Here is an 11415-nt window from a genome sequence, read left to right as displayed (position 1 = left end):
CTCTCTCTCGGAGCCCTAGGACCATGCCTCAGGACTACTTGGCATGATGACTCCTTGCTGTCCCCAGTCCACCTGGCTGTGGTGCTGCTCCAGTTTCAACTGTTCTGCCTGCGGCTATGGAACCCTGACCTGTTCACCGGACGTGCTACCTGTCCCAGACCTGCTGTTTTCAACTCTCTAGAGACAGGAGTGGTAGAAATACTCTGAATGATCGGCTATGAAAAGCCAACTGACATTTACTCCTGAGGTGCTGACCTGTTGTACCCTCGACAATCACTTTGATTATTATTATTTGACCCTGCTGGTCATCTATGAACATTTGAACATCTTGTGTTCTTTTATAATCTCCACCCGGCACAGCCAGAAGAGGACTGGCCACCCCTCGAAGCCTGGTTCCTCTCTAGGTTTCTTCCTAGGGAGTTTATCCTAGCCACCGCGCTTCTACACCTGCATTGCTTGCTGTTTGTGGTTTTAGGCTGGGTTTCTGTACAGCATTTTGTGACATCAGCTGATGTAAGAAGGGCTTTATAAATACATTTGATTGATCTCAAGGAGGATCAATGCAGGAACAGGATGCACCTGAGCTCATTTTGAGTCTCATAGCAAAGGTTCTGAATACTTATGTAAATAAGATATTCCTGTTATTTATTTTTAATACATCTGCAAAAATGTCTAAAAAACAGTTTTAGTTTTGTTATTATGGGGTATTGTACGTAGATTGATGAGGATTTAAAAATATACATATATATTTTATAATAAGGCTGTAACATAACAAAATCTGGGAAAAGGGAAGGGGTCTGAACACTTTTCGAATCCACAGCATTTATTTGCATAAATTACTAAAAACATGTTTTCACTGTCATTATGGGATATTGTGTGTAGATGGGTGATACAAAAATAAATATTTAATCCATTTTGAATTCAGGGTGTAACACAACAAAATGTGGAATAAGTCAAGGGGTATGAATACTTTAAGGCACTGTATATATTGCCTGCTATGATGCCCGACTTGTAGATATTCCAGTTGGCATCGAACATGTTTTCTCCTTTCACAATACTTCAGAGATCTTATAAACCGGACAGTTGCACACCATCAGTAAAATCTGAAAATAGAAAGGGTGTTTCATCTTGCACTGTAAATCTTCTTTGTTTTCGTTGTGACCGACACTTGGATTCAAGATTCCTATCTGAGGCCTTTTTTTAATTTGACCTTTAACTACACAAGTCAGTTAAGAACAAATTCTTACTTACAATGACGGCTTACCCCGGCCAAACCCTAACCCGGACGATGCTGGGCCAATTGTGCGCCGCCCTATGGGACTCCCAATTACGGCCGGTTGTGATACAGCCTGGAATCGATCCAGGGTCTGTAGTGACACCTCTAGCACTGAGATGTAGTGCTTTAGACCACTGCTCCACTCGGTAGCCAAAGCCTAGTTATATAGGTAGATTTTACAGCTAAGCGTTAGTACTGCCTCGTCTCTACCATACTGCTTATCACCATTACCAAAGGCTGGAAACAATGCAATGGCTCCTTCTGAGAGAGACAAAAACAACAGCTTTGTGTCAAACTACCAGTGCAGCTCCCAGGAAACATTGTAATTAAACCACTGGCCCAATGCCTACCTCCGTTTCACCCACACCGTCACCAGAATCTGCATGCACACCCAACTGCCATCCAAACACAACAAATCTCAAGATATCATTACAGCATCAAAACAGACTATAACCAGATGTAATTATCGACCCATTATCTCCACTGTGGTGATGTGGAGGAAGACATTGTCTTCTTGCAATTCTCCTCCATTTATAATAGACGGCACCAAAAACACTGACGACTACCAACAGTTGTAATTGGATCTATTGATGGATTGTCATAGATAATATTGGAGATCTGTGTTTGTTCAGGAGAACCAGAGTTATTCCTTTAAAACAATGATCGTCCACCACAACTCAGCACATTCTCGAAACAGAGGGTGTGATGGGGAGGCGACTTACACAATGCTCCCTCAACATAAACATTTACATAGTGTTCTTACCTTTGACCTCACACGGAGTGTCACCAGTATTCATTTTTGGACCCAATGGGAGATCGGATTCATTCAATCCCTCACATACTCCACACAGGGTGAAAGATGACATTTCTCTCATTAAAACGCTAACAAAAACACTGACAAACACGGCATGTTTTTGTTAAGATTTCACATTTATTTAGATCTCTGTTGATTTAGAAACAGTCCTTGACGGTACCAGACAAGGGAAACGCATCTGTCATTCTGTACCATTTGAGGGTGTGTTCAGGGCAGCTTGTGACAGACCACAATGTACACAAAATGACCCTGATAGATATCACATTATAGAAACATTGTTATACAAAATATACATGCCACTTCTCATACATTTGTTTGTAGGGTTGATCAGTGGCTGTGCATTTTGATGGCTGATGCCCCAAATAAAGGGATACATAGAGAGAGGACACAAGACAGGCTTCTGAAAAATAAGAAGCAAATACAAAAATCGGTTTCTTTGGCAATTCACCCGGTCATCGTAAGGTTGCTGGAGAGGAGAACGAGTACCAGTGAACTCAATATTTGAGCGTACAGTTCTGTAATTACAAAAATAGTGACCAACAGTGGGGTGAAAACCTTTGCGACTCTCATGGAAGGGTGAACATCTAAAGTTTTAAAATGACAAAAGAGAGGCATCAGACCCTGTACAGTCTAAAGGACATTGGATGGCATCATTGGCACGACTCCAACAAAGTATTTGGGTTAAGTGTAACTTACAGTGGCACCACTCAATGACCCTGTGTTCCTCAATCTAAACTCCTCACCCGACAGAGTGAGACGTCGCTCTCAGTAGCTCTTAGACTCCCACCAGTTGAGATGAGTGGCTATTGGATGGAAATCGGCGAGCTCGTGACGATCAAAGTTCTCCGGCTGAAGTAGGTTGAGTGGAGATCAATGGGGGGGGGGGGGGGCATTGTTGAACGCTCTCCAAAAGGTCTGACCATTAACATGTATTGATGAGGAGCTCTTCTGTCTGGGGAGCCCAGTCCCTCACTGTGTGGTCTGCTGACAGTGGCAGCAGCTGTATCAACAGACACTTCAATGGAGCGCTGAAGCAGACAGGCCGACATACACAACCTGGGCTAGGGCCCTCAGTCGGTCATGTGTTTAAACACACACACACCAGGCGTAAACCTCCACCCCCTGACTTAATGACCACTACCAGAGGACCATGGGGCCAGGTCATGCTGCTGACAATGACGATTAGGGCCAGATGGATCTGTGGAATAGTCTCCTATCAATACCTCTAAAGTCTGTAAATGTAATCGATTGTAGATATGAATGTACTGTAGCTGTATTAGTATTGTAGCAGTATTTGGTTGGAGTTTAATTCCATGTTAATCCCTCAGTTTATTTTCGTCTAGCTCTGCCAATGAGATCTGCTGGCTGTTTGATTACAGAGTGGTGGATAACAAAATAAATGAACATGTATAAGGTATAAGGACAGGAGGAATACATACACATTAGGATATAGTATTCTTTTTAAAAATGTAAATGCCGTATTTGGCCAATTCATGCGAGGGAGTATAAAAGTACATGACCACCCCAGTCTTTTCCCCTCCCCAGCCATTAGTTTATATAGAAGTCATTATTGCTCAGAGTTCAACTCGCTCTTTGCTCCATTATATTGACAATCATGCTGATGGGTTTACTCCTTGATCTTCTCTGATAGCACTCGGCTCAGACGTTAAGAGTTCAGACCAGCTCAAGCAGACACGGAGTGGATGGAGCCCAGTCCTGTCAGTCTCTTTGCAATCCATCAATCAGTGTCTCTCACCCCCAGTCCCCAGTCCATCCTCTCATTCTACTAAGCCGTGGGTCCTTGGTCATTCCTTTTGACTAGGGTTGCAAAATTCCCTGAACTTTTTAATAAATTCCCTGGTTTTCCAGAAATCCTAGTTGGAAGACTCCCGATTCCCTGCTTATTCCCTTCTGATTTCGGGAATACTCCAACTGGGATGTCGGGAAAACCAGGGAATTTATTGAAAGTTCCTGGTATTTTGCCACCCTAATCTCGACCAAAGTGGGGTCATGTGAGCGGAGCTAAGACAGAAGTCCTTCAATCCATATGAACAACAAAGGCTTGTCCGAGCACGTTTCCAGTCCCAGAGTCAATATCCTCGTTGCTCTCTACGGAATACAGAAGTACTTCTTCCACCACGACTTGGACAGTGTCTTCATCTTATCGGCCGTGCTGCGCACCTTCCTCTCCCGCCGCGCCCTCCTATCGGCGTGCTTCATCCCCACGGCGATGGCCGCGTCAAACACCTCCTTCAGGTTCTTCTGGGTGAGCGCCGAGCACTCCACGTACGCCACGGCGTCCACTTTGTCTGCCAGGGCGCGGGCGTCCACCTCGGCCACGGGCCTCTCCCTCCGGCGGGCCAGCTCGATCAGCACCTTGACATCCTCGCGCAGGTCACACTGGGTTCCCACCAGCAGCATGGGCACGAGCGGGCAGCGCCGGCGGATCTCTGGGACCCACTTCTCCCAGACATTCTGGAAGGAGGCAGGGCTGACCACGCTGAAGCAGAGGAGGAGGGTGTCGGTGCGCGAGTAGCAGAAGTGACGGAGCTTATCGAATTCATCCTGAGGAGAGAGGAGGGAGAGAGACACACAAGGGACATGGGGGGGTTAGTGAGAGGTTGACATTCAGCAGTAACACAGGGCCAGTGCCATTATATGTGAACCCAAACAAATGGTCAACTGAGTATCTTGAAAAAAGTTGACTTGGCATAAACATTGACAAACAAGTGTCGAAGGGGAAAAAAGCAGATGGGAGAAGTTGTTTAGGCAACTTTATTTCCCACAAAAAAATGTATGTTTATAGAAGCCTGAAGAAGACCGATGGAGTGGGAGAGTGGATAGACCAGCAGTGACTTTTAAAATATTCTATAAAAACTGCTGGATCCTGAAATTAATAGTCTTTAGGTTTTGCCAAGTACGGATGATGTTCTATAAAATCCATCAAGGTCTTACAGACACTTTCCAAAGCACCTAATCCCTAGTTAGTTGAGATTTACCAACTCTAGTGTGTGATGCATTTCACGTCAAGGTTCACACATAAACAAACCAGTTTCAAACCAACACATTGCAGTAATCGCTTTATAGGTCAATGCAAACCAAGCAGGCAGAATGTCAGTTGAAAATAAATGGTGGTGATAATCTCTCCATAACAAACTGTGTGAGAAAAGTCTGTTTATGTTGAGCAGTAAAGCCCAACCTCTTTTATATCACACTGATTTCCCAAATTAACATTGAGGAGCCACAGAACATTGGATAACAAGGGCCTCCCACATCCTTGAGTACACAGATTAAGGCTGGCAGAAACTTGACACGAACCCCTCTCTCTTTATCCACTTTCAGAAGCCTGACATGGAAAGGTACTTTATTTTCTATTCAGGAGCCTCTGAGTGGAAGTCTTTTTTTACATACTTTTCCTTTCCACATCATACTTTCGCCTTAAGTGTTTGCAAACTGAGGTGATGGCGCAGAGATATTGGCTTACATACAAAACGCATCAATCTTTCTGAGCGGGGAGTGACTGTTTAATTAACAGGGTAATTCTCATGAATCCAGTTTTAAAATGTCTGTAGCAAATTGAGTTACAAAACCATGATGCATCTGCACGAATCATTCTGAGGACTAAGATGTTTAGTTTTGGGGAAAGTGTCTTATTTTAAATACATGAGATATTTTCACCCCAAATTCACATTACCGAAATGCATCCAGATTAAATTTGGATAATTTAAAACTTTATTTAGAAAAACATTATTTGAATAAAATACAATATATGTTGCTGTAGTTTGTCAATAAATCATAAAAATGGTATACAAGTTCAAGTTTACAAACACCCCCTTTACCCCACTTGGCCTTCTCATTAAAGAAACGGCTAAAGAGCTCAAATTTATATTTTTTTATAATAATTGTATAATTTCTTTAGACATACTGTATATATTTTTTTCAGTGTTATGTTTAACGCAAGTATTTTCATTAGGGGAGCAGTGTTAAAAAAAGATAAGAAATATAGATTTATTTATTACTTTTTGGAACTTTTTTGTGAAAACATGGGTAAAATGCATAATATCTGATCAAAAAACACAATAATTATGAAATAGACAAGTACAGATCCTAATGTCAGTGATTCAAGATGGCATTTCGTAAAAAATGACACTTGATGGTTTTTTCGTGAGAATGACCAAACAGCTACGTTGCTATTGTTTATCTCAGGCTTTCTCAGGGTGTGGTATCTGTTCTCCTGTTATGAAAGTATATATATGTACAGTAGGTGTTTGTTGACTTTATCTGCTTGTTTTTCCCCCCAGGTCTCTGACTGGGAGAGTGGGGGATTTAGAAGTTGTGTGCAAAGTGGGCAGATCCGTGCAGCCCTAAGACAACAGTGTGTAGATCACTACAGTGACGCTGTGAAGTGTTTGGGCCTTGTGTTCGTTCCAATGGTTGTCAACTCTACACTCAACCAAACACAGTCAAGTCTTCTTAGGCACTGATGAAGACATGAAATGAAAACTATGAAATAACACATACGGAATCATGTTAAACAAATTATCAGACCAAAGGCCTTCATGTCTTAAAGTAATGAGGGCCTGTCATTTCTCTTTGCTTATTTGAGCTGTTCTTGCCATAATATGGAATTGGTCTTTTACCAAATAGGGCTATCTTCTGTATACCACCCCTACCTTGTCACAACACAACTGATTGGCTCAAACGCGTCACGAAGGAAATAAATTCCACACCTGTGAAATGCATTCCAGGTGACTACCTCATGAAGCTGGTTGAGAGAATACCAAGAGTGTGCAAAGCTGTCATCAAGGCAAAGGGTGGCTACTTTGAAGAATCTCAAAAGTATTTGGATTTGTTTAACACTTTATTGGTTACTTCATGATTCCATACATGTTATTTCACAGTTTTGATGTCTTCACTATTATTCTACAATGTAGAAAATAGTCAAAAATAAAGAAAAACCCTGGAATGAGTAGGTGTGTCCAAACTTGTATTAATAATTATACATTTTGAATGTCATATAACATCTTATGTTGTTCTTATCTATTACAGTTTGGTACTTTGTCATGTATTTGTAAGCTTTATGTGGGCCCCAGAAAGAGTAGCTGCTGCATGTGCAGTAGCAAATGGGGATCCCAGTAAACTAAACTAAACTATCCTCTCTGGGTTGTAGCCATAGAATGAGATTACGACACCACCCATGCCCAGAGAGAAAACACCAGGGCTTTCACAACCTGTTCCCTTTCTAGAACAATCTAACCATGTTAAAAAGGCCTGGCATGATGCTCAGAGCTCAGGGGCACAACTCTCAGTTACACCAACCGTGCCTGCCTATGCCTGCCCAACTACAGAGAGAGGGGCGAGGCGAAGAGAGGGAGAGAGAACAAGATTTTTTTTTTTAAACATGCATTAACAGCTACCTGCTGCGATTGCGTCGTCTCCCTCCCTCTTAGTGGTTGCCACACAACGCGGCTTCATCCCAGATCTGCTCTAATGAGTTCACAGCGTTCTATCGCCTCTCACCATTCCCCAAAATCTCTCCTCTCAACCCCCATCTCCAAACGTTATGCCAATGGATTTGCCTGGTTGCAGCAGAGCCCAGGAATTCACCTCTCTCTAGGGGGGGGGGGGGGGGGGTGTTAGAGAGACATTCCCAGGAGACACCAGCGGGCCCCACAGCTGCCACAGAGTTGTGGGAAAGCCTGGGAAATAAGACGGTGCCCCCAGAATTCTGCCCTGAGCAATACCCGCCAGCAAAGACGGCATGCAAGAGTGGTGGACGAAAGCCAAACACGGTCTCTGGCACTAAAATCACGTGACATGTATGAGAACCAAGCAGAAGAAGGAGAACGGCCGTCGGGGGAGTTCATTGGGGCTCGGCATCCTTTCTCCTCTGGGCATACATGCATGTGACAGAGAACGGTGGACGCAGCACCAACTGGCGAAGCATACTATGTGGAAGCACTGCATGTAGTATGTGGAGGGTTGCTCTGCTGCATGTCGATGTGCGGCTGTTGTTCTCACCTGTCCAGCAGTGTCACAGAGCTGTAGTCTCACAGGGTGTCCGTCCACCTGCACCACCGCTGTAGGGGGGAGAGATAGAGAGAGAGAGAGAGAGAGAGAGAGAGTTAAATCACCTGCTGTCAGCAGAGCTATTGTCCCATCTGCCTCCCCATTACTCCACCAGACACTTTAAACAAACATGCACACACAGAGAGGGAGAGAGAGAGACCTCTGACAAGCCAGTTTGACATACTTCATACCTACTGGACACAGTGGACAGAAACCTCACCCATCCCCCTAACTCAGAGTGGGGGCCTTGTCTCGACCACCCACTCACCCAGTTAAAGTAGAGGCTATAACTACTCTTTCATATCACATTCTGTGTTCTTTCAAGCTTTGAAAGCCCCTGCCAAGCTGTCTACAGAGGAAAACAAAGCCGATTTGTTTGTTTAGTGACTCTCCCAATTACCCTCTCCAGATTGGAAGAGTGCTATGAGTCATGCCACTTGCAGTTTCATTATAGGCCATGTTTCAAAAGAGCCCAATGTGGTGAAGCTTATGGAAGCGTTTACAATGCGCCTGGGGTATACGGTCACGCCCCCTGATCAAAGAGCTGCAGAGAGTCCTCTTCATTAAACCCAGCGCGCATTGTGCAATCCTTCCCAAATCTCTGACATGTGATCTTCCTTGAATTCTACTTGGGCCCAAAACTCTGCCCTCCCCCTCTCTTTCCTCTACCCCAAGTGTCACCTGTGAAATTGCATAACTGCCCAGAAATCAGCTTTCAAAAGAGGGCTCCGATTCCAGGGACAGATACATGACATCATCAATTGGGGGCCCCAAACTGCACAATCCCTCTCTGTCACTGGGTCAAAAAAGACAATCTCAGCTCAGAGCCATTGCAACAGATGTGCCCATTACACTATAGCAGAGACGTGGCTTTTAGGTCAAGGCTGACAACAATGGCCAGAGTTGTGCAATCCAAAGTCTAGTAAGGTGTTCAGAATAATAGAATGGTTGTAATGGATGCATATTGCTGATGAACGCATAAGGGCAGCTGTGTCGAATGATCATTTTGGATGGGCATAAAGAGGGTGTCACATTTTCCTAATCAAGCCTCATCATGTCATGCAAGTTTAGATGAATTCAGACATTGTGTTTTTTGGTGGAGGTTTCCTGAGATCAAAGTTGATAGGGACATTTTCAAAAAAAGGAAGGATAGGCCGTTCCTGTGATAATGACATAACGTGACTGTGTGCCGCGGTTTTCATCACTTGCCAACGGAGGTTAGTTTCAACTAGTATACTGTTGAAGTTTTCCACTGTTTCATACATTAGACAAAACATCGCTGGTGGCAGCATTTTGGAAAATGGAACTCTGCCAACTGGAACATAGAACAAGCCAGGACGTATAGTTTGCGTGAAACAAAACAAAGACCTGCAACAGTCAGTCTGCTGTTAGCCATCCAGGGCAAGTAAAGTTCGGTGATTCGTTCCGCAGAATGGGTGGCTGCAAGGGAGAGAGCCAGCGCATTTCACCTTTACAATATAACACATGTTCATTCACTATGGTCAGTTAAGGCTTTACTGCAATGTGCAATATAAGGGTGTTGACCCATAGTCAAAATCAAAACGTAGCAATGTGCAACAGAAAACATGTTTTATTATTTTATCTGGCTGGGAAGTTGCAGATTTTACGTCGACAGGAGGAAAATTTATCATTTTTGTCCAAGAATAGTGCCACAATAAATGGATAACTGACTCACCTGAAAAGTCATCAAACGCGGTGGGGACGTATTTCGTTGGATAGCCATTTGTTGTGTAGCTGACAACCAGGCTGGTCTTCCCGACCGCTCCATCGCCGAGTAGTACGCACTTCAACACCCGCTCCTGAGCCTCGCCTGACCGGGTAGTTTGGTGTTTGTGCGGCGGCACTGGAGGAGCCATGGTCTTGTTATAATCCATTGGAACTGGAGGTGACATTCGGCACTTGTTACAAACACCCTTTCCTTACTCCAGTAGGAGCAAATAAAGAGAGCACCATGAGAATGTCTTCTGTAACCTATAATATATTTGTCAAGTAGACAGGTTGGTCTATAGCATTTTTGTATATATATATAATTCAAAAGTAGCGGTCTTGTGATCTCCCAAAGAACTAATAATAACTGTGAAAACAGTCACTTCTCCCGGGTTTGAATACTCCAACCCGTTACCCTAATCTGTTAGACATTGGAGGGGGGTGGTCTGCTTTATAACTTCAAGCGTGATTAGACTATTCCCTCCCCTCTCCTCCACTACTGCGTTTTGAAAGGAGCGAGTTGATAGACACGCCTTCTGCCAGTGGAAAAATTTGCACATGCATGTACCTGGAGGTTTGTGTACTGCACTGGTGGTCTCCAATGTTATTCAACCGGGGGGCCTGGACATAGTTATCAATCATTTGTACACTTGGGAAGATATATTCTAAATTAAAATAACTTTGAGCTGATTTCCTGGTGATTTTACAGTCTTATGTCTAACAACGAAAATTATACAAATCAAAATGTTTTTTGTTTGTTTGCTCACAACCCTGGTGTACTGTATTCAAATGTAGTATATTGAACACCTCAAATAATTAATAGAGATGCATTGTGTAGCCCACCATTCCCTGTTCCTATTCATTTTAGAATATATAACAGGAAGGGAAAAACTGGAAAGGCAACTTTTGGAGGACTTTGACACGCATTTCCCCTTTGACAATTTACCTACTATTTCAAATGAGGGCCAGTAACACAAAACATAATTCTACAAAAAATGAGGCCCAACCCTTCAACTGTTCACATTAATCGGCTTTGTCAAGCAGCTGGTTTGAAAGTGAACTGTGGCACACCTTTAACAGATTTAGGCTGATGCAATATTATTGCGATGTCCTACAGTGAGAACAGACTAAACAAAAAGACAGAGCCAATATGCCTACAAACCGGAACTAATACACATTTAACGCCTAGTTTGAGGTAAGGGCATGTTGAGACTTGTCAAGGTAAACCAGTTTAAATGCCCCAATTTCCTTCTGTCACGTGTCGATTTATTTTAGAAATGCACAAACTGAAACGCCAGTAATGCCCATGGTCGAGTTTGCTCTCGGCCCATACATTATGTCGCCTAGTGCACTATATTTGAGGCCTGAGCAAGCAGTACTGCACTTTCAGTCAATTTCGTAATTTCTGGTTAATTTTACCATCATCAATTCCAAAGATATCTCAGCCTCGCGGATATTTGCACATTAGGTTCTGCAGAGTCACAGTCGATCAAGTATAAATGTCGTATTCAAAATCAAAATGGAGTGA

General features: G+C 43.4%; 1 protein-coding gene across 1 annotated transcript; it reads right to left on the bottom strand.

Moving 5' to 3' along the window:
• Nucleotides 1-2187: 2187 nt before the first annotated feature.
• On the bottom strand, nucleotides 2188-10313 carry LOC139386037 (rho-related GTP-binding protein RhoU-like). The gene is made up of 3 exons (XM_071131448.1): nucleotides 9856-10313; nucleotides 8112-8170; nucleotides 2188-4655 (listed from the first exon to the last, which is right to left on the bottom strand). Exons 1-3 carry the CDS (start codon nucleotides 10070-10072, stop codon nucleotides 4200-4202), a joined length of 732 nt encoding a protein of 243 aa, XP_070987549.1. The 5' UTR covers nucleotides 10073-10313; the 3' UTR covers nucleotides 2188-4199.
• Nucleotides 10314-11415: the final 1102 nt, after the last annotated feature.

The sequence above is a fragment of the Oncorhynchus clarkii genome, chromosome 27, assembly GCF_045791955.1.
Source record: "Oncorhynchus clarkii lewisi isolate Uvic-CL-2024 chromosome 27, UVic_Ocla_1.0, whole genome shotgun sequence".
Taxonomy (NCBI): domain Eukaryota; kingdom Metazoa; phylum Chordata; class Actinopteri; order Salmoniformes; family Salmonidae; genus Oncorhynchus; species Oncorhynchus clarkii.
This window is presented reverse-complemented; position numbering and strand designations above follow the sequence as displayed.

Coding starts and splice junctions, on each gene's coding strand:
- LOC139386037 (XM_071131448.1), bottom strand. CDS start 10,072: ATGTCACCTCCAGTTCCAATGGATTATAACAAGACCATGGCTCCTCCA. Junction 8,171..9,855: donor CGCGTTTGATGACTTTTCAG/GTGAGTCAGTTA, acceptor TCCCCCCTACAG/CGGTGGTGCAGGTGGACGGA. Junction 4,656..8,111: donor TCTGTGACACTGCTGGACAG/GTGAGAACAACA, acceptor CTCTCTCCTCAG/GATGAATTCGATAAGCTCCG.